Source organism: Pipra filicauda, unplaced genomic scaffold, assembly GCF_003945595.2.
Source record: "Pipra filicauda isolate LSUMZ 115617 unplaced genomic scaffold, ASM394559v2 scaffold449_size645428_pilon, whole genome shotgun sequence".
Taxonomy (NCBI): domain Eukaryota; kingdom Metazoa; phylum Chordata; class Aves; order Passeriformes; family Pipridae; genus Pipra; species Pipra filicauda.
Window position 1 is genome coordinate 113,690 of NW_024104586.1, and position 27,797 is coordinate 141,486.

Here is a 27,797-nt window from a genome sequence, read left to right on the forward strand (position 1 = left end):
TCCCGCCCGGCGCAGCCGCCGCTCCGCAGCGCGGGCCCGGGGCGGGCGGATCGGGCCGTGTGGGGGCGGTCCCGGCGCGGCGGGATGGCGCTGCCGCAGCAGTGCGAGGCCGTGTTCGGCACGGCGGACCTGTACGGCGCGCTGGACGTGCGGCGGGAGGCGTCCCCGCAGGAGATCCGCCGCGGGTACCGCCGCGCCTCGCTGCGCCTGCACCCCGACCGCGTCCCGGCCGAGCAGAAGGAGGAGGCCACGCGCCGCTTCCAGGTGAGCGCGGGAGGCGGCGGCGGGAAGGCGGGAAAGCGGGCGGGACACCCCGGGTGACCGATCCACCGACCCCCGAGTGACCGACCCACCGACCCCCCCCCCCGAGTGACCGACCCACCACTCCCGCAAGGGAAGGACCCACTGCCCGCTCCTGTGGCTGACCCACCACCACACCACCCCATAGGTGACCGACCCCGAGTGACTGACCCACCCCTCCCTCAAGGGACCGACCCACTGCCCCCCCATGACTGACCTGCCACCCGAACCGAGTGACCACCCCACGGACCCCCAAGTGACTGACAGACTGTCCCCGAGTGACCGACCCTGACCAACTGACCACCACCCTCCCGAGTGACTGACCCACTGACCTTCCCCGGAGTGACTGACCGACCCATCATCCCCTGAGTGACCACCCTACCACCCCCCAAGAGATTGCCCCACTGCCCCCCAAGTGACTGACCCACCGCTCCCCCACCTGCTGCCCCCCAAGTGACCGACCCACTGCCTGCCCCCGAGTGACGGATCACCCCCCCCAGTCCCCCACTGCCTGCCCCTGAGTGCCCGATGCTCCCCAGTGACTGACCCACTGCCTGCCCCCGAGTCACGGATCACCCCCTCCCCAGTGACTGACCCACTGCCTGCCCCTGAGTGACGGATCACCCGCTCCCCAGTGACCGACCCACTGCCTGCCCCTGAGTGACGGATCACCCGCTCCCCAGTGACTGACCCACTGCCTGCCCCCGAGTGACGGATCACCCCCTCCCCAGTGACCGACCCACTGCCTGCCCCTGAGTGACGGATCACCCCCTCCCCAGTGACCGATCCACCACCTGCCCCTGAGTGACGGATCACCCGCTCCCCAGTGACTGACCCACTGCCTGCCCCTGAGTGACGGATCACCCGCTCCCCAGTGACCGACCCACTGCCTGCCCCTGAGTGACGGATCACCCGCTCCCCAGTGACTGACCGGGCGCTCCCCCGAGTGCCCGATGCCCCCCAGGTGACTGCCCCCTCAATGACCGGCCCCCCCCGTGTCCCGCAGATCCTGAGCAAGGTGTACGCGGTGCTGAGCGACGCCAAACAACGTGCCCTGTACGACGAGACCGGCACGGTGGATGAGGATGCTGAGGTGCTGCAGGGAGACAAGGACTGGCTGGAGTACTGGCAGCTGCTCTTCAAGGTGAGAGCAGCACTGGGAGCCGGAAAAACCCTCCAGTGTTTCTTTTTTATGTATTCTGTCTTAAATCTTTCTGGTGAGCAAGTCCTGTACCTCGTGGAGTTACTCATGTAATCTCTTTGCTCCAGGTCTCCGTAAAAGAGATCGAGGACTTCGAGAACAGCTACAAAAACTCAGAGGAAGAGCTGGAGGATGTGAAGGCAGCGTACCTGAACTTCAAGGGTGACATGAATCGGATCATGGAGTCCGTGATGTGCGTGGACTACACGGACGAGCCGAGGATCCAGGCAATGATCGAGCGAGCCATCGCCTCTGGGGAGCTCCCGTCCTACCAGGCCTTCGTGAGGGAGTCAAAGCAGAAAAAGATGTCCAGAAGAAGGCGGGTAGGTTGTGTCAGTTGTTTACCACAACGTTTTTATCTCCCTCGGCAGAAATAAGCGACGCTGTTCCCGAGAGGTTTGTCCCGGGATTGCCGAGTTCCACACCTTGCTCAGCGTTCACATTTGCTCACCTGTGTTCATCACAGCCCACCTCAAATCGCTGGGAAATGGGTTTTTTTCCCTTCTTTTATTTCATTATTATACACAATGGCTTATTACACATGTCCCTGCATTTATCTACAAAGCTGTGAGTTGCTGAAGTTAACAAAAAAAAACAAACAACAAGTGGTGAAAATACATTTTGCTTGACTTTTGGCAGGTGTGAAACTGTTCTGGACTAGATGGACTCTTGTCCAAACACTTTGTAGAGTGTTACATGCACATCATAGTAACCTTTAACTTAATGTAGGATCTGCTAAGGCAAAAAAGATATAGATAGGGGAACAGGGACAAACATCACATTCAACATTGTGAAAGAGCAAAAAAACTTCCCTCTCTGCTAAATGATGGAACCTTTGCCTGATTCCTCATCTGTGGCCAAACCTGGAAACCCTTTGTGTTTCCTTGCAGTTCTTTGTACACAGATGCCAAAAAGAAAAAAAAAAAAGCATTTGGTAACTCCTGTAAGACTTTGTCAGATAACATGCAAAATACTTTTTTTAAAAAAAACTTGTTTGCTTTTTCAGGCAGAAAAAGAAGCTAAAGAGGCAAAAAAGACTAAAGATGAACTGGGCATTGGTGGAGAAAATGACTTGCAAGCGCTGATTCAAGTAAGGCTCTCTCTGTTTGTTGCAGATAATTATGTTACTGGCTTACAATTGTGTTTTCCCTGAGCATCTTTGATTTTGGATCCTTGCAACTCTTCTGAGTTCCTGAGGTTAAAACCTTAATGCTAACCATGTACTTTAATTAACAGACTATGGTATGGATTTTATTGCCTGTGTCTCTTTAAAAATTAACAAAGTTATTCCACGTGCCCTCAAAATATTTAATTTCTAGTTGCAGGCAGTTAGACAGGGAGCATCAGTGATGGCACTAAACTTTCTATAGATTGTATTCCCTGTTCAATATATTCCAAGATTTTATGTAGCTATCAGGCTTCAATAGAATAACCTGTATTGGGAAGTTACAGAAGCTTTGAACTTGGTTGGTTTTCTTTTCCCCCTCCCCAGCGCCGAAGCAGGGATCGAGAAAGGGAAATGGATGACTTCTTCGCCCACCTGGAAGCAAAATATGGGAATAATGCCAAGAAAGGAGGAAAGAAAACTGCAGCCAAGAAGAGGAAGACATAAGGAACGATGTAGGCTGAAGTACCAGGTCTCATTTTGTATGGAAACGTGGGTTTGGGAGAACTTGGGATTGTTTCTGGGCTCCTGTTCTGGGCTGTGTGCACTGACTGGCTGTGACTGGGAGGCACGACAAGGCAGACAAAGCATTCCTGTGCTACTGCTTCAAACCCTTTGGGTGCTCTTCAGTTGAGATCCACGTGTGCTGTTCACACAGTTCTTCCCTAACGAGCCTCCCTCTGTTTTTAAAGGTCTTTGCACATCAGCTCAACAGGTGGTTTTCAGATATTCCAGTAGTTTTATATAGTTTGGAAAATTGCAGATTTAATAAACGAGAAGGTTTTTTTGCAGAGTTCTGTGCTGTTGCTTCCCCAGTTCTCTCTGCTTGTTTTCTAAGTAGCTGTTCCAAACAAACTGATTGTGTTGATTCTCCTGATTTCAGTCAAGTAAATCCTGCACACTTCCATTTGCAGGATCATTTCTCAAAGGCTCAGGAGTCACGAGGTGAGCACTTTGAAGGCCCTCATTGCTTCAACATCAGCATTCAGGGAGCTTCCTGGGGGGAAGCCAGAGGTAGAGGGTCACTCTGTTCCCCTTTACTTGCCTGCTCCTAAAAATGACCCTGATTCTGAGAGAGTACAGCATATCATTGTGTTGGATAACACAGGGCTTAAAGGTTACTTTTGTTACACAGAATAAATAAATAACAGCCCAGGATCAGTCTCTGGTGTCAACCATCTGTACAGAAAACACGAGATGGGCCTTAGGAGGAGACTGCTTCACTTTTTCATTTAAACACACATTTAAACACTCCTCTAGGCTATAAAACACTACATTACATTACCAGCAGTCTATTCAAGTTTATTTGTCTGGTTTTGTAACTCTTGTGCTACAGAAAACTCACTTTGTCCCTGAGGAATGGCATGGATACAAATGGGATGCTTATCTGCAGTTTGCCTGACAGAACTGACACACTGTACAATATTCCAGCAGTCCCAAGTGTTAAGAGAAATTGTATTTTGAAATGGTTTGGTGAGTACAGGCCTCTGGTTAGCATCAGGTTCTCTCTCTGCAAATTTGAGAGGTTTAGATTGAGATCAGAGCTGCTCTTTTTTTTTTACCTTCTGGAAATGCAAAGGCAAGTTAACCCAGTTACATTTGCACAGTTCCCTGTTTTTGATGAAAGCATGCTTGGATCAACTGGACTCAAGATCTTCAATATTGATTAAAAATTATTAGCTGCTCTGTAGGTAACATAAATTGGAGTGGGGAGATAGGGGAGATACTTCCTAAAGAACACTGACAAGCTTTTGTCCATTATGAACAGTAATTTGAAGAATAATAAGGAAATTAGGAAAAGAAGTGCTCTTTAATAGGACTAGAAAGGAACACAACTGTTTTTGTGCAGTGTCCTGAGTTTGTTTGAGTACAGCCAGTGATTATCCTCACCTTGTTTTTACACTTTAGTCTGTTTGGGAGTAAGACTTTCAACTAACTGCTTATTTTGAGAAGCCTGTACTTCATGGGGTTTTTTGTCTTATCTGGAGCCACAAGGGCAGCTGCAGCAAACGCCTCCTCCACGTCTGTCACACGGTGCAGACACAGCTGCTAAAAGCTCCATTGCATCTGTGGCTTGGGGAGAGCAGAAATCTGTAATTACAGGTATTTTAGAAAGGGAGAGACTGAGCCATTCTCTGAAATCACCATAAAATATCTCACCAGGAAGACAAGTGTATTTTCTTGCAGTAGTGTGTGAAACTACTTGTAGTTAGAGGCTTCTTGTTGGCTGCTAACCCTTCCTCAGTCACTGAGGAAGAGGTGTAAGGTTAAATAACTCGGGAAGAGGCAGTGGTTGCTACCTGTGGAGCTGTCAGTTCACCTGCTTGGCTACCTTAGTGCTACACACGTGTGTCCAGATACCTGCTGCAACTACTGCAGGATCCAGCACTTGCCTAAGCTGAGTTGTAGAAGCAGAATCGAGTGCAGTGCTTGCTCTTCCTAGTACAATATTGCTTTAAACATATTTGAATATATAAATACAGCTTAAAAAAATTTACATTACTACTTCTGTGGAAGGCCTGGGCAACCTTCTGTGGAGCTAATGGAAAAATGAGCAGGTTCTGCAGTACCTGCCTTGTAAGGACATGAACCCATCAGAACCTCACAGGAACACAGCAGTGACTGAGTGTTTGCTGGATTTCCTAGGAGTTAGGCTTTCCTGGAGTATCTTCACCCTTCCACTGCAGTATCACTTTCTCTACTGGTAGAAAATGGAATGTTTAAGTGTACCCCTTCTAATCTTTGGCAGCTGCTGCTTAGGTTTATATAAAAATAACTATTTGTGAGGAAGGGTGTTTGAAAACTCTCTGTAAACAACGTTGACCTTGCTGGGAACGAGAGGTGGTTCATGACTCTCCAGAGATGGGTTGATGGACGGATGGATGGATGGGTTGGACACTTCTCCATGGCACCTCAGAACCCCTGTCTGCTTTTTGTGCCCGATCCACTTCGACTGTGGCCTTTCACAGAACCACGTGGGAGGAGACCTAATAAACAGAGATCATGGACAACTTCAACACTTCTGAAAGGTATTCAAACTAAGTACCAAATGCATCTCCTTTAGCTTCAAATTAAAATGCCTTTTTTTTAGTCTCTTTATTCTAATGCATTATTTATAACTTCCAAAAGGGGCAAAGTTTGTGCTTGCCAAGTTGCTGCATTGTAGGGAACTACTGTATTCCTTGATATTTCACCCAGTATTCAAGACTATAAAGTTCTGCTAATTTGATTTTGTTAATACAGCAGTCATAAAGCTCATCTTGCTTTTTTTGATGGGGGGAGGAGATATTTATTTTAATTTCAGCAGGAGTCCCTCCTTGCTGGTTTAAAAACAAATTACTTCTATTTAGTGCCTTTTTTAAACTCAAATTGCCTCTTGTACCACTTATATTAGTGGTAGGAGGCCATTCAGCTATTAAACAAGCTGAAAGACCCCTCACATGCTCTAATAATCACTCGTTTACTTGCTGCCTTAACCTTTGCAGCTTCCATTCACCGTTGCAGCCTCAATCCTACCTGTCAGCACATTTTTCTGAGGGAGATCCTGACAGCCCCATAAGGAGTGACACAGTACAAGCAACTCTGATTTCAGAGGATGCATGTGAATTGTACTGGTACAGTTCCTGTCTTTCCAATATATTTTGACTTGATCTAATACATATCTAGTACAGATCTAGTAAAACCCCTTCCAGATACAGTGCAAATTAGTTTCTTTTGGACATAATGCAATTTTTTTCAGTTGCATAGTTGAGCAGAAGGAAAAACCCCTTGGGCATAAAGTAGATGCTGCTATTTCTGTTGAAGTTGGCAACTCCTGCTTTTCACTTTGACACTGAGAGGCACTGGGGCAGATTACATTAAGCTTCCTCAAGTGATTTTAAATACTTGGTGGTAATAAAAAACCAAACCCAAACTGCACCCAGCCATACTCTGGAATAGAGTGGGATACAGCCAGGATAAAACCTGGGTAATGGGAAATTAAAGACACGGATAGAACTTTGAAAAACCTCCTCGATGCAGTTGCCTGGAGGAATGTATCCCTGCAGGAAGTGCATCCCTGTCCCAAAAGCCTACCCCTTGCTTGATCTTACTGAATCCTGTGCCTGAGGAACATACCTGAACCTGTTGATGCTCTGCTTGTCCAGGATTGATTACTGTGATCCATAACGGTGCAGGAACGGCGGCGCTGGGAATCTGGCTGAGAAGGCAGGGGAAAAAATGTAAACAGCAAGATTGCAACGCAGCTACAAACTATTTGCCTAGTTGGCAAGATGCTGTAAAGGCCTAAGTAAAGCTTTGAGGAGGATTAAATCAACTTTAGGAGTAGAAAATATATTTTTCTAATGCTTATTTGGAATAATCACTGGACCAGTTAAAGACATTCTGGGAAAATTGTTCTGTTTCAAAACAGACTTTAGAAATTGTGTACTCTCACAACTGCTGAGTCAAGGATGTTTAATCAAGCAGCTATTTAAAAGCTATCGCTGAAATTGTAGCTTTTAAAGTTTAGATAAAAAACAATTTGTTGGATAGGACAAGATATCAGTAGAGTAGGTGCTTATTGTTTGATACTGAAACAGATTGGGCATTGATTAGTGTTAATTCACCAAGCACTCTCTGCAGTAATTAAGGATGATGTGGTGTAATTTGCCATGCTTTACCAAGGATGTGTTGGTTGTGTTAGGCCTGGAGAAAGGATCAGGCAGGAGGAGCTGCTCCTGGAGCTGCTGGTGAGCATCTTCTTGTGTCGTTACACTGTGAGCACGACTCGAGCTCCCTCGAGGTTTCTGCAGGGAAGGGTAACACAGTTATGGCTTCTTCTCACTGCAGCAGCACATTGGCAATCCTCAGCCTAGGAATTAAAGCTAATTTTCCACATGAATCGTTTTGCAACCTAGTTACGAGGAGGAAAACATTCTGGCATGAATGAGAATTAAGCAGGCAACTGTGGGTGATGTTGTTAGTCAAAACTGCTGGGACGGGTTTTGTGCATCCACTTGACTTGCTGTCGCAGGGTAACAAATAAATTGGGACTTTTGGGCTTGGCAGTTTGATCAGCAGTGATTACAACTTTAGACTATTCAGTAATAAAATGGAATTGTTTCCTTTACCATTTGCCTCTGGGATCCTGTGGTGCTCCCACGCTCTGCCACGCTGGAGGTGGCAATAGGGGGCAGGGGGTGATTTCGGTTCAGCAGCACTGGGGAGGGGGAGGTCAGCTGCTCCTGTGCAGTCAGACTGAAAGGCACCAGTGAAAAGAGAAAAAAAATACAGTTTATATGTTTGGCACGTGGAAAGAGATAATACTGTCACTTTGTTTGGCCTTCTGGAGCTGACTGTTCTGTAAGAACACCTTAGAAAAGCTTGAAGACATTTTAAAAACACTTTCCTAGTGCTCTCTGCATTTAAAAATATATGGTAATAAAGGTGAGATGTTAATATTTGTTAGACTGATTGAAGCCTGAGGAAAGGGAACAGAAGCATAAAATACTGGAAGTAGAAACATCAGTTGTGGAAGGACAAGGAATTAGTCTCTAAACACTACGTGACAAGAAAATAACAGGCTCAGTGAGTTTATACATAAACTACAAAACTGAAAGGAAACTACATCGATTTACAACACATGGAACACAGAGGTATATCAAAGCCTGCATTGTTTCTTGATACCCTGTGGTCCCTGTAAATGTGCAAAATAAGATGTTTTAGCTGTGACTGAGGGGTTCATTAAGAGCACTTTGGTCAGTCAGATAACCTGTTTTAACATCTTTACAGCCCAGCCTGGGCTAGGATAGCAACGTGCAGTTTCTCCTCCAAAAACTGCAGACTTTTAAATTCATCTTGCAAACAGGCTCCAGAAAAAGAAAACCATGTGAAGGAAGAGATGGTGGTGTTGACTTTGCTGGTACTGGGCAGACTGAGGTGCCAAACCACCTCTGTGTGTCTGTGATTCAGTGAATCGCAGCGCGGTGACCACCAGCCTCAGCCCCTCAGCTTTCTGGGGGCAGCTGTGCTTTAAGGGGCAGCTCCTTTCTTTAACCCAACGTTCTTGCTGCCCATCTGCCTGTTTTTGGTGCCAGCTGGGCTCCCTGCACTGGTGAGCCTGCAGGAGGGGCGGGTGGGACGTACAGCCGTGCCGCGTCCCCGGAGCGCGGGGTCCCGGGGCGGGGCTGGCTGCCCGAGATGGGGTGCAGGGTCCGGGGCGGGGGGTTCCTCCTCCTCGTCGAGCGGGACAGGGAGGATGTGCTGAGCTCCAGAGCACGATTTGGCCACGTTCTGATGGAGAGGATGGAGCTGGAACCCGGCCGTCTGTCATCCAGGTCCCTGACAAAACAGACCAACAGGGAGATGGTCAGCGAGGCCCCGTTCCCAAAGTACTCACCCACGTGTGGCATTAATCATAAAATACACGGGCAGACACGATGTGTTTTCATTTTTAACAGAACTGTATAATCTATAATACTGTTTCACTGTATCCTAACACTTCATTTTTCACAGAGGACAAATAAACACACAAGCAGGGAAATAATTGAGAAGAGCTTTCTCGTAATTTATCTGAATCCCTCATGAATCCCTCTCACTGTGAGAACACTCTACTTTATTTACAACAGATGATCTGTAACTCTTACAGTGTTTTCTCCACTACAGGCAGGTTCCTTTGGTGTAACTGGATCCCCTGGATCACCATCAAGCCATTCAGATTATGCTGAGAGCCACTACTTGACCCTTGAGAGAGACTGACCTGAAATTTAAAAAAAAAAAAAGTAAGTAAATTGCTGCTTGGCAGAGATACACTTACAGATTTTGTATATAATTTTGGAGAAAATCCACTCATTTCTTCCATGACATCCAGATATATGCTCAGTTTTATATTATTTCTCCATCTAAGACAAGCATCTTAGCAGTCCTTTTTTTTTTTTCTGCAAATGGTAGTGGTTAGACAATGTATCCTAACACTTCATATTTTCCAACTGAGCAGCTCACTTGCATGACAGGATCTTCCAACAATTACTATAATCTGAAGTTTTACAAAGCTAATTTTGAGTGCATGTTCACATTTTGTATCTGCAAATACAGACTGATCTGGAAAAACATCAAATTCCACCCACCAAAACAACAGAAAACAGAAAACAGCAGAGCTTTAATCCCTCCAGGATACATACATGAGGTGTTTTTCTTCTCTTTTTGCTTTTGCGGCCACATCTGGGTTTTGGGCACTACACACACAGTAAGGGAACACGAGGAACAGGCAGGGGTAGAAATAAAGGAGAGAGAAATAAGGACAGAGTTGAATTAAAACGGAATAAACAGGTAACCCTTTGGTGCTCACCACTCCAGGAGCAGATCATCCAAAGCAGATTATGCAGTTAAAATCAGTGTCTGAGAAAAAAAGCTGGTTTAGAGCTGCACTGGGATTTGTCCCCTATTGCCTGATGAATGATGTTGGTGAGAACAGGATCCCACACACACAGTCCTCAATCTCATTGAGGTCAAATATTATTAAAGTATAGAAAACACTACATCATTATTCAACATGGTTGTCCTATACATATATAGACCACTAAGTTTTAAAGAGAGAAGTAGGAATTAAAACTTGCAACTGAGTAGTAAAAGGACTTAAGTGTTAGAAAGGACAGTCAGCATTCCCACAAAGGCCAAACTCGTTCTGTACCTAAACATAACCCAGGGACTGACATCCTGCAGTGTGTTTGCTGAAGTAACACTATTGATTCATCCCTACACAAAGCAGGGGCTAAAAATACTTACCAGATTTGAGGTCACCGAGGGCATTTTCGTGTGTGGCACACGAGGTAACAAGGCTGGCAGAGGATCGAGCTGCAAAGGGCTTCTGACACCTGCCCTGAGTGTTTCCACTGTTATGATATTTTTCTCATCATCTGTGCAAAGCAAGAGAGAGCTCCTGTCAATTCAGGCTGTTGGCACTGCTAGTCGTGGACAGTGCTATGAATCCAAACGTTTAGAGAGAGAGAGAGAGTCCTCTTGGATGGTAAGTTCTGCTAAATCTTTTGAAGGCATATCTCACACTGTCAACAACGTTACCTTCTTATTCCCACTGCAGAGATCATCCCCCAGTACATCTCTCCCCCACCGCCTCCTTGCAAAATCCACTCCCTGAAACCCCCTTTTCAGCCTTCACTCGAGCTGTGATCCTCACCAGAGGCTGACCCTTCCCAGTGCCTGCAGATCAGCTCCTCCATGCAGCCCAGGACTTCACTCCACACATCATCAAACACGAAGGTGAGCACGGAATCCTTGGTGCAGGAATATGGGGAGACGGGAGGAAGGCCCAGTTTCCGTCTGCCAGAGGACAGGCCCCTTTTCCTCTCGTGCAGCTCCTCCTCCCTGTGAAAATGTAAGCACTGCCTGTACCACAGACACATGGCCTTTGCCTCCTGCATTTATTTTTAGATCTTCCACCAACCTGAATAAGAAATGCCTGAGACAACCACCTATTGCTGCACACCCTGGTTTCCCTGTACAGAATGACTCTTAAATGATACTTCACAGATAATGAATTATTTACTGATAAGATCAAAGTCCTATTTAAAAATGAGTATTAATAGTTGCAGTGATGTTTCTTCATCACATTGTTAAGCTCCATATCTAATGCCACTACAGAATGCTGAAGACAAGAGATGATATTATTTCCTGCAGCAATGTCTCTCTGGCCTGGTCAAAGCAAGACAAGTAACAATTTAAATTTAATGGTCCATGCAGCTAAGTGGCTTTAATTATTAAAACCAATTAAGTAGTTAGGAACTGACACAGAGTCCTTACCCAGGCCATATGTTCATATTGTTGGGTGGGATAAAGTAAAGGGACAAAAAGATAAAAAAGAGTGGTAATTGTTTCTTGGAGAGCATCAAATCCACTCTTAGTTCTTAAATTACCACTGAAAAATCTGGAAAAGGTACAATTCCACCCAAAATAACAGTACAAAACCAAAGCAGCATAACAAACAACAATGAATTTGACTCAATATAAAAAAATAAATGGTGTTTAAACAAGTTCTATGAAATATGCAAGCTCTTAGTTACAGTGGAATGAACTATTCAAACCAGGCACAAAAATGGATGGTATGAAAGATGACAAAAAATTTCAGAAAAAATAATAAACTGTCCTAGGAAAAGAGCAGGGAGAATTCTCAGTTCCCTGGCAACTTCAGGCCTTTGAAAGTTCTCTAGGGAAAAAGTATTAAAAAAAATAAACTCATCAAATACAGCAGGAACCCCAGGTCACTAGTTAATACTGTCTTAATATTCAATACCTACACATCTCTGCAGTCAAATGCCAAATATTCCTCCACTATGCCTTCGGAGAGAATTATTTCCTCTTCCCCTTCGTCACTCTCTGAGGAACACAAGGTCGGAGACTGGGAAGGGTCGGCCTTTTTGTGAACAGGAGTAACAAAAAGAGGGACCTTCTTGCCAAAAACACTAAATCTGAACAGGTGACAGTTGTCAGAAAGCAGAAATAAAAATAGGTTATTATTCCACTTCAAATAACTGAGAGACAGCATGGTACTTAAGGCCAAGGGAGACCAACAAATTATTCATTACAGTAAAAACTGTTGCTTTGGATATTTTTTAATTCTTGCTAAGGAACTTGAAACTTCAGGGAAAAAAAACCAGAAAGCATTTTGAAACATTAAATCATAATAGTACTAACGCAGTGCTTTGTGTTTTTTATGTTCTGTACAAATTTAACAGATGATTAGCAATAAAACCAGCTACAAAACATACACATCCTTAAGAAGTCAGCAGCAGCAAAGATATTTCTATTTACTGACCAGCTCAAGGTAGTCAGCAACGAGCACGGCTACGTAGTCTTGCTGCTCTGAATGTACTGTTTTCAGTTAAAAAGGAAAATAAAGTGTGCTGTGTTCAAAACTCAGCCTGACAGGAAAGAGTCAGGGCTGCACATTTTTAAGCAGCAGAGGACAAAGCTGCTTCCCACTGCCTTGTTCCCTGCAGAGAACTAAGTGACCTTCCCAGCTCGGTCCAGCCCGGGCTCGCCACAGGTACTTACTCCTCAGCATCCTGCTCTGGAGGTGAACTTACACCTGAGGGAGCCCAGCTGCCCGCAGGGGAACTGGAGAACCATCCATACCCTTCATCCGTGGGCACCACCACCTGCCTCCCCACAACCCTGCCGGGGCACAAGCACAGGGGACACACATCAGGAGGTGCTGGAAGGGAGATTACTCAAGTGTGTCAGAGCAGCAGCACACCCTAAGAGTTCTTCTGGGGAGCTGGGCAGGTTTTCCTGGGGGTTGGTTCAGTTGTTTTCCCTGGTACAGGTTGCTTTGAGCCAGGTAAATACATCAAAAAAAATTTGGCCTGTTTCTTTTTTAATGCTCTGCTAACTGTAAAACTTACGAATATGGACAAAACTGTTCCAAGTGCACGTAATGAAGATTTAAAATGTAAGTTTTCAGACAGCCATAAGGACTGCTGAACTAGGGGAGGAGGGGTTTTACATGATTTTAAGCTTATAGCTCCACCACAAGAAAATTTACTGTGCTTAACAGAGCAAACCCCGATTTTCTAAGAGAACTCTGCTATGTTAAGGCCAAATCAGCTGCAAATAGCCATAAACCTCTGTCAGGGAACCAAATGTGAGGTAACAGACTGTTTATTTTAATAACCAGAGTGATCTTTTTATTTCTCTCTACTCCATAAGTGCATAAACCCCCCCTGCTACGAATGTTTTAAAAGCAACTGTGTCCATCCCCACCCTTTTTGTGAGGGGATTGGCATCAGTGTGTCCATAAAATACCTGAGATGAGGAAAGCTGGATGTCCACTGCTGGCATTCCTCCCACAGTCCCTCCACATGCACATTTTCCTTCTGCTCATAGAGAAGCTCATCAATTTGTCTGAACATCTCCTGAACTTGTTGTGTGGCAGCTTTATCAAATTCCTAGAAAGGGAAGTTATCCAGTAAACACCTAGTGAACAGTATTTGCATTGCAGGGTGGGGTGTTAATTGATTTTTCTTTAATATAATTGAAAAAGACAACTATTTGTTTAAAGCTTAACAGGACTGCATAGAAGGATTTTAACTTTAAATCATTTCCTTCCAGAGATGATAATTTCCCCCCTGCTGCTAAGACTGAAGGTGGCCACATAAAAAGCTTACATTGACACGGCAGATAAACTACTAAAACATTTTGAAATATCTGTGTTATTACATTAAGTTACAAGATATAGGAATTTACATAAATCAGAACAGGAAGGATAAAATCCAGTGATATTTTAATGCAATGGAAAATCTGTGGCTTGCAACAGACAGACAACAACAAAACAAAAGGCAAGGCAGACTGGTGGGAAACAGTGAAAGTGAGGGATGGTCAGGACCTTTGTTACATGTGCTCATGTAGCCAGAAAATGAGGTCAGTTCTGGGGTCATTTAAATCTAAACAGCCCCATCTCACAAGAAAGCAACAGCACATTGGGCTTTGGTAGGTGGAGAACAAAACAACCCTTTCTAAATTAAAATTACGTTTAGGAGCTTCCAGTATTGTGAGAAGCAAGTATGCAGAAGTTTGATAAACTCACACCAAGTACCTGAAAATCACCCAGTCATGTTTGGGATTCCACACTAACAGCATTTGTAGATACACTTATGCAATAAATGATTTGCTTTTCCAAAATTTTAGATGGAAGTACACCATACTAATTGAATAATATAGCCTAATGTGTTCTCAACTGGGAGAAAGAAAAAAATATGCTCTTTTTATAATCACTATCATGATTTATTAACAGATCCAATCCTCATTTTTATCCTGAAATGTCTTTGCCATGGTATTTTGAACAGTTTTCTCCTCACTGTGGCAGGTTTGGCTTGGCTGATACGTTCTACTCACATCGTAGCCCCAAGAGAAGACTGAGCTGTCCTCAGTGGAGGTGTCGGCACAGCTCTCACTGGCAGTCCCTGGATTCCCATGATCAGCTGATTCCCTCCGGATTCCTGACTCCCTGAAACCCACAAAAAATAAACAGTGGGCAAAAAACAAGCAACGAGAAATGCAGTGTGTCAGCAAACAAAGCCTGGCTGTACCAGAACAGCTCTGGGAGAGACGTGCCCACAGTACCTGGAGACGTGGCCGTGGTTTTCAGCCCTGGCTGTGGCTGAGCACACCTGAACTCCTGGCTCTGGCAGGGGGTGATGCCTCAGGGCATGTTTTGGGAGTCCTTGTCTGAAAAAAAACCCAGCAGAACTTGACAAGTTACTCACAAGAACAAATGTTTGCAGAGTTCCCAAGAAGTTTTACAGGTTTTTCTTTTCTGCTTTTCAAGGAGTGCGCATGCACCTGTTGCTATTAGAAGGCTAATTCTTGTTACTAAGGCTTTAGGTAAGGACCAGAGAAAACGGCCTCAAGTCGCACCAGGGGAGGTTCAGGTTGGATATTAGGAAAAGTTCCTTTGTGGAGAGGGTGGTCAGGCATTGGAGCAGGCCTTGGTGGAGTCACTGTCCCTAGAAACGTTTAAAAGGATGTGGGTGTGGCACTTGAGAGCACGGTTTAGTGAGGAACACGGTGGTGCTGGGTTAATGGTTGGACTTGATCTCAGAGGGCTTCTCCAGCCTTAATGATTCTGTGATTCTATGGAACATGCACTGGCAAGTTGGGAGGAATAATTTTTGGTAGTTTTTCGTTTTGTCAAACTTTAGATGTCAAGGAGAGAGAGACAAGAAAAGTAGCATTAATTGGAGACAACAAGTACCAATGCAGGGCAGAAGCCCTGTCTCAAACAGCAGCTGAATGATGCTTAAACAGAGAACTTCTCTCTCCTGTCATTTCTCTGCTGGCCAGAAATGGCAGAATTAAACATAAAAAGGCTGTAGATAAGTCACTAACTTCCAAAATGGATATATTTGTTCAATACAAATTAAATACAATTAAATACACGTTTGTTTAATACAAATACATAAAAAAAAAAAGGCCAGCATATCAATTGGGTCAGAACTGACCCAAAATTATTGTTACCGAAGGTTTACATTTAAGGTATCAGAACTGTCGTTATAGTACTATATTTAAGAATAGTTATATATTATAAGCAGGGTCCTCACTTTGAAACGTCCTCCTTTAAACTAAAAACGTTGTGAATTGCGCTGCAGCTCCCCGAGCGCAGAGGCAATGTCGCTGTCCCCGGAGGCGAATTAAATTAAATCAAACGGCACAAAAGCAACCAAGTCAGTCAGAACCGACGCTGCTCTTGGGCCAGGGACACCAGGAAGGGCAGAGCAGGGATTTAACCGCGCTGTGTCCCGGGGGTGCCGCGGGGGGACACGCGCGGCGGCCGGGCCCTGGCGGGGCCCTGTCTGCGGCGGGGCCGGGATGGGGCCGGGGCCGGGGATGGGGATGGGGACAGGGACGGGGATGGGGACAGGGACGGGGATGGGGACAGGGACAGGGACGGGGACGGGGAGCGGGGCCGGGATGGCGATGGGGCCCGGGGGAGCGGGGCCACTCACGGCTGCACCGGTTTGCGCGCGTATCGCGATATCATCCTCAGCGCCGCCGCCCCGCCGCCATCGCGCCGCTCCTCCCGCGGGGGCGGAGCGCGGCCGCGCCGCGATGGAGCCGCTCGGGCGGGCTGCCGCGATGGAGCCGCTCGGGCGGGCTGCCGCGATGGAGCCGCTCGGGCGGGCTGCCGCGATGGAGCCGCTCGGGCGGGCTGCCGTGGTGGGGCCGCTGGGCCGGCCCGCGCTGCCCGAGGACGCGGTGCGGTACCGCCTGTTCGCGCCGGGCCCCGGCGGGCAGGCGCTGCTGCGGCGCTGCGCTGAGGCGGCCCTGGTGCGGCTCGCCCCGCTCCTGGCCGCCTACGTGTGGCACCGGCAGCCGTTCCGCCTGCGCTACGAGCCGGCCAGGGGTGAGCCCGGGAGCGGGACCGGGGGGAGCGTGCGACGGGGAGCCGGTGTGTGAGGGGGGAGCCGGTGTGTGAGGGGGGAGCCGGTGTGTGAGGGGGGAGCCGGTGTGTGAGGGGGGAGCCGGTGTGTGAGGGGGGAGCCGGTGTATGAAGGGTGCCCCGGCCAGGCCTGTCAGGTGTATCCAGGAGTTTGTAAGAGGGACCCAGCGGGTTCACAGAATCCCCAGAACGGGTCAGGCTGGAAGGGACGGCAGTGGGGCATCTGGTCCAACCTCGCTGCTCTGGCGGGGCCGTCCCAGAGTACAGAGCACAGGAGTGGGTCCAGACGGCTCTGGAATAGCCCCAGTGAGGGACACACACCGTCTCTGGGCAGTTCCTGGGTATGGGATTGCTGAGCCGCCTCTCCTGTCTCTGCCCCCCGTGCAGGCGGGATCCCGGAGCACATCGGAGGCACCACCCTGTTCGGGGACAACGTGGAGGACGAGTGGTTCATCGTCTACCTGGTCCGGGAGATCACCAGGGACTTCCCAGGGCTGGCAGCCAGGTAGGGCAGGTCCTGCCGAGGTGCCCAGAATTTCAGGGGGAGAGTGAAGGGGTAGTGCCTTTGCTTTGAAGGTCCTGTCTTAACATTGCCCATCCCTGGAAGCGTTCAAGGCCAGGCTGCTTGGGGACTCTTATTATACTGGTCTGGTGGAAGGTGTCCCTGCCCATGGCTGGGTGTTGGAACCAGATGATCTTTAAGGTCCCTTCCAACCTAAGCCATTCTATGATTCTATGAGTATTAAAAAGAAACCCAGCAGACATGGATTTAGGAGCACATTACTGTGCTCTGCAAGGCTTTCCCTTTTAAGAAACCGATTTCTCCTTGGCCAGGATCGATGACAACGATGGAGAGTTTCTCCTGATAGAAGCAGCTGATTTTCTCCCAAAGTGGCTGAATCCTGAGAATAGCGAAAACAGGGTGAGTAAAACTTCTGTACATTTGGCAAGTGGCTCATGGTGGTCTTTTATGTAGCAGCTGGAATCTTCTCTTGCACCTCTAGCCAAGTGGTCTGACTGCTTCTGAAAATCCAAAGTGCTGTCTGTCCCTTACTAGTGAATAAACTTCTACTCAGGGCTCAAGACTTGTTTTAATCAACAGCATGGGGTTTTTTTAGTACAGTCTCTTTTCATTCTAGTTTTAATGAGCTGCTTTGTGCTTGCTGTGGTTGTTGAATGAGAGACTTAACGACTGGGAACTCTTCACACTTGATTTGGATCCCTGTGCTCTTGCAGAATGTTATGTAGAGTGAGTGTGTAGGGAATTTTTCAGCAATTAGGTTATGCTGATTCTCCTGAAGCAAATCTCTGGTTGAAGGGAAACTTTCGGTATTACTGTTATTAAGGAAACAAGATACATTTGACCAAACTTGTTGAAGTTAAAATAGGGGTTTTTATTCACTGTTTGGGTCATGGTCGCTAGCATCTCAAATGCATTTTTAGATTATACTGCTTCCCATATTATTTATTTGTACTGCAGTATTCCCTATGTTCAAACAAATGCATTTTGTATGTGAAATTAAGTTTCCCATAGCTCAGTGTGTGCCTGTTCTGACGGGAACGTTCCCCTCTGCCAGGTGTTCTTTTACAAAGGAGAGCTGCACATCATTCCGCTGGCAGAGCCTGGGGAGCAGGAATGGGACCTGTCTGCTCCCTGTCCAACAGTCTCAGAGGCACTGGCACTGTTATCCACCCGTTCTGAGGAGTTCCTGGCTGCAGAGCCCATCAGAGCTGCCGTGTACAAACGCATTGACGGGTATGTGGGTGTTTTATTTTGATCTTCTGCCACAGTAAGTTTTGATTACTGGGCTGTCTGGGGTTTAAAGATTTCCCTGATAGATAAAGTGATAAAGTCGATTCCTTTCCAGAAACCACCAGCTAGAGGTTTTCCTGTGGCATTCTTGGGAAGAGGGGGATCAGTGTCCTGTAGACTGTGATCTGGGGGCTCTGAAACTGGTTCACTGCTATGACTCCACACCTGGCAATGACAAGTTATTCTTCCTTCCCATCCTTCTTGTACTGAAAAATCTCAGAGTTCTGTGAGCCTTTGGGACCCCTTTGCAGGAGGAAAAAGAGGATTTGAACTAAAATGTAGAACCAGCGTATTTTTCAGAGCATCACAGCACTGCCCATTAATTTTTGCAACAGTGTGAGCCAGATGAGTTCCACACTGGGTGTGGTGAAGGACACTGTATAGCTGAATACGTTAGCTCAGTTCTCAGTGACTCCCCAATGTGGGCATTAGTGTGTATGTGTGTGGGATATTACATCTGTTACAGAAGCAGCCATTCCAGGCGAGTTTTAACTTCAGAATAACACGGGTCAGTATTGCAGTGAGAATGGGACTGACAGTGACAAAGGAGTGGTTTGGGCTGGCAGTACACTGACTCTGTGCTGTTGTGTGACACCAGGTATCCCGAGAAGCTCCAGGCCTGCTTGCACCGAGCCCGGTGTTACGTGCCGGCGGGCGTCGCGGCGGTGCTGCGGCAGCGCCCGTCCCTGGTGGCCGCCGCAGTCCAGGCCTTCTACCTGCGGGAGCCGGCGGATTTACGGGCCTGTCGTCGCCCTTTCCAGACCTTCCCTGCGGACCAGCGCGTGATGACCGTGGTCAGTGACCCAAATCAGCGTGGCAGCTCGCTTCTGTGACTGGCAGGGGCTCTGTGGGCAGTGGTGTAAATACGCGCGTTTAGTTTTTACAGCAGGATGTTTTCTGGTTTGTTTATTTTTTTATGAACTTTTAATAACTTCCAGTTTGTTACGTTAATAGCTTGTGTGCCTTCACGTTGACACAGCCGGGCTTTCAAAGGGCTAAGCAGGAGGTAAATGTTTCTGAAACGGGAGGTTGTGCTAATAATCCCTCTGCTGAAATGCTCGCTGAATAAACTGATCCCCTTCTGTATTCAGAGCAGTTTGACAGCACTGCCAGCCAACAGGAGTTGCTGCTAACTACCCCCAGCTGTTCATGCCAAGGCTTCTCAGCTTGTCAGCTGTGCTCACGCACTTTATGAAGTGTTCCATGAGCTTTGTGTCGTATCTGATACATTTTCTGACATTGTTATACCCCTAGACTCCTGAAAAGAAGCTTTGCAATCAAATTTTAGTTTTCTAGACTGTTCCTGAAATCTCAGCTTTGGTTTCATTAACAGAAAAAAGCCCTTGCAGTTTTTTGAAATGCACCTTGTTGGTGTGAATACTGAATACTTAGGGTCTTTTCTAATGTATTTAGACTGATGGAAGCTCATGTCTATGTAGGGATGTCAACTTGGAATATACTTTGTAAGACCTGAAAAGCAACATATCTTAGAAAAACGTACCTCGGATGTGTTTGAATGCGGTCTCAGGTGTTGTCCGTAATGCTGGTGCCTTAAAACACGATTTAGAGGAGCCTGGTGGAAAGCTGCTGCCTGTACACGACCCAGTCACGCCGCAGTGAGTGGTTTTGTTCTGCTCTGGCTGTTCCAGGTTACCTTCACACGGTGTCTGTATGCACAGCTGGCGCAGCAGAAGTTTGTTCCAGACAGACGCAGTGGATACACACTGCCCGCCCCAGCTCACCCTCAGTACAGAGCCCATGAACTGGGCATGAAGCTGGTGAGGATTTCTTATGCATTTTGTGCTTAGTTTGCCTGTTTATGTACGTCCAGGGAATGACTCTTTGCTTTTTGAGTTGCCTGCTCGTCCAGAAAACTGTGAGCAAAGTTTGCTACACCTTGAGAACCTCCTTGTTTTTACATCTCTTATACAGGCTCATGGCTTTGAAATTTTGTGCTCCAAGAGCAGCAAAGTATCTCCTGATTCCAAGAGAAATGTGCTCAGTGGTCCCCTGTGGGAGAGATTCCTCAGGAGCCTGAAGGAAAAGGATTATTTCAAGGTGAAGTTGTGTGTCTGTGTCTTATAAACATTCCAATAAAAATGTTTTAGCTCTTGAACTTGTGTAAGTAGTTGCAGCAGGGCAGGAAATCTAATGCTTCTTTCTATGGAAAATGAATTAATGTCTTTAAAGGTGTTACATGCAGTTTGTTCCCCTTTTGAAATTAATTTCTTTTGGAAATGAATAAGGAAAAAGCAGGATTTGTGGATGAATTCATTCATCTGAATAAAGGGGAGAGATACACTTGAGTGAAGGAAATCACGATACGGTTGTGTGAAGTCTGATTTCACTGCTTTACCTTTCATTTGCGTGCCTCTAGAATTCAGTGTTCCTGATGATCCATACATAACACCAGAAATCTCTGTGGGCCCGTGTAATTTTGTGTGTGTGTGTGCTCATCCTTGTGACAGGGAGAAATGGAAGGGTCTGCCAAGTACTCAGAACTCTTGCATATGGCAGAGGATTATTTCCAGCAATCTGTTACCACTCCAGAAAGGTAAGAGCTGCTTGAAATTCATGAGTGTCATACACAGTGCCTACAAATACTTTTAACTTACCTTCTCAAGTTCCTGTTACAGAAAACCTGAGCCCGTTTCTCCATTGTACATTTGCCAGTGTACAGTGCTGTGGTGCTCTGGCTGGGAGCAGTATTCCTCTAGAATACTTGCTACTAGTAGAGGTTTTTGCTTGGGTAACTATTTATCTTGGTTTTGTAAAGTGTTAAGCCCTTCCAAGTGGGTTAAGAGGTGACTGACAAGCATTATTTGCTTGGTTGACTATGGAAAGTGTATAAAAGTTTCATTGAAAAGCAGTCCCAGTGAATAATAAATCTGGAGTAATCTGTCTCCTCTACTCAAGACAGGCAGCTGGCTGTACATTGCTCCAAAAGATCAAATCCAAGAAACAAATCATTACAAAAATAGCTGAGGGTTTGCCAGCTCATAATATCTGGACTGTTAGTTTTTTGAGTTTCCAGTCTGTGCTGTTTGGGATCTGGCAATCTTCATATTTACCAAGGCAAAATAAATATAAAGAAAAGGAAACACAAGAAGTGGGCTTTGGAGCCATCAGCTACAAATTACAGCAACTGACTGTGTCTTGTTTTGGCAAATGCTGTGTGTAGTATTCTGGTACTTCCCCCAGGCTCACTTACCTTTTGACAGGTTTGCCCAGAAGTGAAAATGGAGAATTTGAGTGAAAACCTGAATGTAAAGCATGTGATGCCATTGAATCCATTTCAATAAATTGATTTTTTTTCTTTTTCCTTCTAGCTCTGTTGAAGTGAGCCCAGGGGATGAAATCTTGGCCTTGCTACAGACAACACCCATTGATTTGAAGGAATTTGAGAGAGAAGCGGCTTGTCTTCCTCCAGAGGATGGTGAGCTGGACTGGGGAAGGGGGGATTATTCCTATCATGATTATTTGTGGGGGGAGAGAGGGAATGTTCATGGCTATAAAGGGAGAGCCAATCCAACTTTCATTAAGACTAAATATTGGATTGGCTCTCCCTTTAAAGCATAAGTCTTTCTTCCTTCGTTTAGTGGCAGAAGGATTCTCTGTGACTAGTTTGAAGCTTCATGCAAAGCAGAGTGTTAAAGCAGTGAAATGAATTCTCAGCTCTCCTCAGCCTCTCACTGCCTTATGTGACCCAGAGGCAGCCCAAAAGCTTACCAGTGCAAAAACAAGCTGCCAAATGGTAGCAGTGCTCTCAGCTGTGTGGTTTGAGTAACAGATCTGTCCTGTGTTCCTTCAGATGACAGTTGGCTGGATATTACACCAGATGCTCTGGATCAGATGCTGAAGGAGGCAGGAAATGAGTCCCTCCCTTCCGCAAACGAGGAAGAGCAGAAATACGACTTGGAAGCAGTTGCTGAGAGCATGAAGGCCTTTGTGTCCAAAGTCTCCACACACGAAGGAGCAGAAATGCCATGGTAGGGGTGGTTTTGAGTTTGCTGTCAGGTGTGGGGAGTTTCACTGTGCTGCAGCCCTTTGGTTGATTCTGGGATGTAGAGAATCAGGGTTTGAAAGTGTTCTGCTGGCAGAGGCCTGCCCATGGGAAAAACAAACCTATGGGAATAGTGAATATACAGAGTTGCTCTTAAACCAGCTTGGTGACCACTCCAACACTGGTGCAGGTAAAAATGCTGGAAGCTGAGCTATTTTCTGCCACTCTCTTACTTATTTTGGCTTTGTGGTCTTTAAAATTTTTCTCTTTCATGCCAGGAATTCTTCCACCCACTGTTTCGTTTCTAACCCATAGAGGCTTCAAACTTCTGAGCACTTCTAAGACCATCAGTTCAAATGTCCCAACTTTAATCTGGGCTTGACAGAAATCACTGTGCCATTATACCCGTGTTGGGCTTAGGCAGGCATAAAAGCTTTATTTATTTAAAAATGCTTTTATATTTCAGGTCATCTGACGAATCCCACGTTACCTTTGACGTAGATTCTTTTACAAAAGCCTTAGACAGAATTTTAGGTGAGATTGCTTCTTTGTTTGAAACAAATCACTGCTGACATGTTTGCTGTCTGTACTGACACAAAATCATACCCAGGGGCAGACTCAGAGGAGCTGGATTCTGATGACCTGGATGAAGAGGAGGAGTTTGGTTTCTCGGACGAGGATGATGAAGACTCAAGTGCTGGAAATGAAGGGCAGGACCAGAAGGTATCACCTGATGAGCTCATAGGCAGCCTCAAGTCCTACATGGATCAGATGGACCGTGAGCTGGCACAGACCAATGTTGGGAAAAGTTTCACCACCCAAAAGAAAGGGGTGAGTTTGCCTTGAGCTCCAGTTTGTAGTATGGGGATTTCGAGAGCTTTAGTAGAAAAGTGGAAATGTGCTGATCAAAAACCTTCCCACGTGCAAGCAAAACATGCTGTGGTTGCACCATAATAGTGCATTTTAAGCTTTAACTTGCACCTCTTTTCCAAGACTTAGTTTCATTCCCTGTTTTCAGTAGTGAGGCGAGCAGCTGCAGCTTAACTTGTGAGTTCCTGTGGTAGTTTGCTCCCATAGGAAGCTGAGCCAGGACTCAGCAACGCTTTCTGTCCTTCCCTTGGAGCTTAGAGTGTGTAGTGGACAGTGATGATTTTTAGCTGGCATGAGCATTTGGTGGCTAAATTCCTGTCTGTCAAGACTGTGGAATGTGCTGGACTTTGTTGGCTGCAGAATTGTTTCCTTGTTTCTTTTCCCTCGCGGATTTTCTTTTTTTTTTTTTTTTTAATCTGTTTATGCAGTTTGATAAAACTTTCACTTTGTACTTGCTGTAGGCAAGTTCTGTTAAAGCAGCTCCATCTGAGAGTGCTGGCCCTGGCTGTGGAGCTGAAGACCCAGATTTGGCACCAGTTGATGTGGATATGAACCTGGTAGCCAACCTGCTGGAATCCTACAGTGCTCAGGCTGGCCTGGCAGGACCCACCTCCAACATTTTACAGAGCATGGGAGTGTATTTACCTGAAAACACAGATCGTTGTGGCTCCAGCAGTTGAGCAGCACGGTTTGAGAGACTGTATGAACTGAGAAGACGTGGCTGGTGGAGAAATGAAGCACAGACAGACCAGCAGGGTGTGGAAGAAGACACAAAAGGTTTTAACTTAGGGCATTTTATGCATTGTGTGTGACTTCAGAGATGCAAAGTGAATCTGCCTGCAAAAGCCTTCTGTTTGGATGCTAAGGTGGAAATCAGAGCTTTCCAGTGCTAACACGGAAAACTGAGAAATGATGTTGGGACCTGAATGAGACTTTTATTACAAAACCTGTCTTGGATTTTTCAAACCAATGATCCGATCTGCCATCATTATAAAATGCCCTTTTACCTGTTACAGGGTGGTTTCAGTATCTGGAAAGCAGTTTGTGTTCTGAAAATGCTGCTGCCTTCAGGGGCAGCTGGGGAAATACCGTGTTACAGGAACATCTCATGGACTTGGGAACGCTGGTTAAATGTTCAGCAGACATTTGATCCTTCCCAAAAGCACAGTGCTTCATTGTAAGAACTTCTGATAATTACTGTAAGAGTCTGGACCTCATTAACCAGGAGGGTTTGCAGAGTAATTGGATCAAATATGTAAATATTGGCTAGAAGTATTTTTTGAGTTTTATTTCAGTAAAAGCAGAAATACAACTTGGTGACTGGAGACGTTTTTTTTCTTTTCCTTTGAAGGTATGCAGGACTTCCTCAGTGCAGTATCAGAAGTTCTTGGAGTTAAAGCATTTTCACAATTGGGCATTTTCCGAATTCCATTATTGCTGGATGTTGGCATCACGCCAGCAGTAGCTGTGTGTGAGCTGGACAGGCTGAACAGTTTAGGTTTGTTTTCCAGTGAAAATGTAGCTGGAGGGCGTGTGCAGCGTGTTGCTTTCACATGGAATCAGAAATCTATTCTAGATATGACGACTTTACCTTTAACAAGATACATTTGAATTAAAATTCTCGATTTGCAGGCAGTAAGAACACAGTCCTGCCAGGTCTGAATCAAGCTGTTTGTTTGTTTTAATTCAAGAATTAATCAAGTGCCTGAACTGGTAGAAGAGAAGCTCATTGGTTGAGTTTTTGTTTGTTGTTTGTTTGTGTGTTGGGTTTTTTCAAACATAGTATTCAATGATACAAAAGCCTGACTGACCCTGAAACCTGATTGCTTTTAGAGGACTGAATTATTATTATTAATGTTATTACTGGTCTAAATATTGGAATACAATTAGTTGAATTCTTTGGCTTAATATTTATTTTTTTTTAATGTCAAGTGTTGGCATTATTTTAATTGCCAAAGCAGAATGTAGCACAAGTTGTTTCCATGTAGGGCTTGGACACTTGCTGGATGCTGAGTTTGTGCCTGACTGCCATGACAACCAATGCACGGAAAATTCTGGCACAGCTTGGCATAGTTTCACTGAAATTCAGGACCTCGACAAGGTACAGTGGCTGCTTGGCTTCCCAGCTTCTGCTGACCTGTGCTCCCGGGTTTCTCCTTTTCCAAATGCTTGCTTGCTTTTGCAGATGACAAAAAGCTGGTAAAGTGCTCCAGTATAAGATAAATATTGGAGATTCTGCACGTGAAACGTGGTTGAAGGGTTGGATGTGCTGCCTCCACACCTGTCCTCTGCTGATGTTGTGTCACTGACTTCGTCAGCAGCTTGGGGAGAATGCTGACAAATGGGATAGGGATTAGAGATGGACAGCAAGAATGGGAAAGATGCTGCTAAAGTTCAAGGTGGGCTGCAGATCCAGTTAGACAAATTACACTGGGACACTCAGGCTAACAGGACTTCTGGGATCCAGCAGACATGGAGAGCCAGTGGTTAATCATGGAAAACAGATGTACCTGAGCCTTGAAAAGGGCTTATGTCTGAGCAGGGAAGGTACTTGGGAAAAGTCTCCACTGATGAGTACTTAAATCAAAGTTAGATACTGTAAAAATAATTGAGTTTCAAGAAGATGATCACATTCCACTCTCTGGTACTACACAAAAGGTCGAAACAGAAGGAAGGACTTTTCTGTTGTAGTATGTGAAGAAAACTTCTCAATTAATGTTCAGAACAAAGCTGCTCTTTTGGAAGCACTTCAGCTGATCTTGGTGGTTGGATAATCTCACTTCTCCATCAGTGAGACTGTGGTTTCTATTCCAGCTATTTACATTTGATTAGCAGCTTCACAGTGAAGGCCTTCAAGGCTCTGGAATCGCTCACAGGAGAGTTTGCCATCCAAGGATAAGCATTTCCATGCTGCCTCTTCACTGCTTTGAAGTAACATATGAGGCATCTCTGCTTTTAATTTTGGGAGTGTTTTTAGTGAGGGAGGCCTGATGGAATTAATTAGGGAAGACAAGTGCAGCGTGGTTCCCTTTCAACGGATTGCTATCAAAGTTTTCATTATATTCCAAAGCAGTTTGACTGGAAGTGCATTCCAACACAATTTACTCACTTTGCTCACTTGAGCAGCTGCCTTTTTGTGTAGCCTTGTTCATCCTGGAACTTGTGACCCTTCCCAGCAATGTGGTTTTCTTCTTCGAGCTTCACCCCTGAAGCCTGTTTAGTTGTTGAGTGGTAGATTTAAAGCAAGAAAACAGATAGTGGATCTTTCATCTTCCATATATGAGATCAAAACTAACCCCGGGGGCACGGCAGAGACCAATTTAAACTCTTCTGGATACCTGGGCACTTTGGCTGTTGCCACTCTTGCCACTGAGAAGCTTTCTGGAACAGTCTCAGGAGCCCTGGAACCCCTGTGCAAATGAACTGCTCTCAGCATCCCTGAGGTGTGAGTGCATGGCAGCCTCCCTGCTGCCATGGGAAACCACCTCCCTGCAGGACACCTGCCTGCTGCCCTGCCTTCCCAACACCTCGGGAATGACAGTCATCTCCAGGCACGTGGGAGTTGCAGCGGTGGAAAAGCATTTTTAGTGACTGTTTGTGCAGCTCCTGCTGCAGCTGCTTGTCTGAGAAACTGGAATTTGTTTTCCATAGCAGCAGGAGTCAGGGCAGGCCCTTTGTGCCACCTCAGGATCCCTTGGGATGCTGCAGAGGCTGCAGCAGCAGCTGCCCTCCCTCTTGCCATTTCTGTCTTTGGAGTGGAACACAAGAGCATCTGTTCTGGCACGTCCAGGATGGAAATTTATTTCTTTTTCCAGCTTGCTTTATTCCCCTAAGAAAACTCCTTGCCATGGAGGGCAGTTTGGGTTCTTGGCTTAAACAGCAGACTACAGAGCTAGTGAAAAAAGGGAGTTGTTCAACAATATGAAGTGGGGGGTGTGAAATCTTGGTGAGTATCTGCTCAATGTCATGGAAAAGAGTGTCATGAACAACTCAACTTTCTGATGTGAAACTGCAGCTAAGAAGTGAAGTGATTACCACACACAGAGGAATATCACAGGGTGTGTTAGTCCTGTGTAAAAGCGGGAATTGCTGTTGGGAATGGAGCTTGGCTCCAGTGGGTCAATGCTCCCAGATGGATCTTCACAAGGGGACAAGGATGGGAAGTGAAGAGCAAAGCTACTGTGAAGGTAAAGCTCATTTTATGCCCCAAAAAATTATGTAGGTGACGGAAAATGAGGTATTTCCAGTAAGAGTTCATAATTTGATGGGAAAAAGGACTAATGATACCCAGTGACTGCAGCATATTGATCTAAATGAGCTTAGACCAGACCTTTTTTCCACCTGGTGAGGGTTATTAACCTTACCTGCAGTTACAAGGCCAGTTACAGTGTTGGAATGTAATCCAGTTAATTTAGGCTTTCTCCATGCTGCATGCTCATAGCAGCCACGTTAAACTGTCAGACCGTGTGCGAATTTGCTTCTGTCCATACCCCAAGCCTCGTCTTTCTTCTTCTT

At 46.0% G+C, this 27,797-nt stretch overlaps 3 protein-coding genes across 8 annotated transcripts; 2 read left to right on the plus strand and 1 right to left on the minus strand.

The window, feature by feature from the left end:
- Positions 1-14,702, plus strand: DNAJC9 (DnaJ heat shock protein family (Hsp40) member C9). 5 transcript variants are annotated; one of them, XR_005565236.1, is made up of 8 exons: positions 1-264; positions 1,307-1,444; positions 1,570-1,824; positions 2,508-2,591; positions 2,994-3,121; positions 9,312-9,427; positions 10,744-10,922; positions 14,524-14,702. XR_005565236.1 is itself a non-coding variant. In XM_039385893.1 (6 exons), the coding sequence occupies exons 1-5, from the start codon at positions 85-87 to the stop codon at positions 3,111-3,113; spliced, it is 777 nt and encodes a 258-aa protein (XP_039241827.1). In that variant the 5' UTR covers positions 1-84; the 3' UTR covers positions 3,114-3,121; positions 3,581-5,737. The 5 variants fall into 5 exon arrangements, 2 of the variants coding, with proteins under 2 accessions (XP_039241827.1, XP_027566863.1); XR_005565237.1 differs by having other exon boundaries at positions 10,815-10,922; XR_005565238.1 differs by lacking the exon at positions 10,744-10,922.
- FAM149B1 (family with sequence similarity 149 member B1) lies at positions 1,979-16,317 on the minus strand. Of its 2 annotated transcripts, XM_027711051.2 has the most exons (15): positions 16,163-16,317; positions 14,781-14,885; positions 14,553-14,664; positions 13,464-13,606; positions 12,714-12,833; positions 11,957-12,127; positions 10,840-11,027; positions 10,431-10,561; positions 9,827-9,880; positions 9,293-9,405; positions 8,793-8,987; positions 7,778-7,904; positions 7,328-7,453; positions 6,783-6,864; positions 1,979-5,653 (listed from the first exon to the last, which is right to left on the minus strand). In XM_027711051.2, the coding sequence occupies exons 1-15, from the start codon at positions 16,195-16,197 to the stop codon at positions 5,580-5,582; spliced, it is 1,776 nt and encodes a 591-aa protein (XP_027566852.1). In that variant the 5' UTR covers positions 16,198-16,317; the 3' UTR covers positions 1,979-5,579. The 2 variants fall into 2 exon arrangements, with proteins under 2 accessions (XP_027566852.1, XP_027566853.1); XM_027711052.2 differs by lacking the exon at positions 9,827-9,880.
- ECD (ecdysoneless cell cycle regulator) lies at positions 16,256-25,019 on the plus strand. Its single transcript, XM_027711049.2, has 13 exons — positions 16,256-16,560; positions 16,984-17,101; positions 17,431-17,518; positions 18,174-18,352; positions 19,008-19,203; positions 20,059-20,187; positions 20,342-20,467; positions 20,878-20,963; positions 21,739-21,845; positions 22,221-22,398; positions 22,879-22,946; positions 23,023-23,243; positions 23,744-25,019. The coding sequence occupies exons 1-13, from the start codon at positions 16,266-16,268 to the stop codon at positions 23,960-23,962; spliced, it is 2,010 nt and encodes a 669-aa protein (XP_027566850.2). The 5' UTR covers positions 16,256-16,265; the 3' UTR covers positions 23,963-25,019.
- Positions 25,020-27,797: the final 2,778 nt, after the last annotated feature.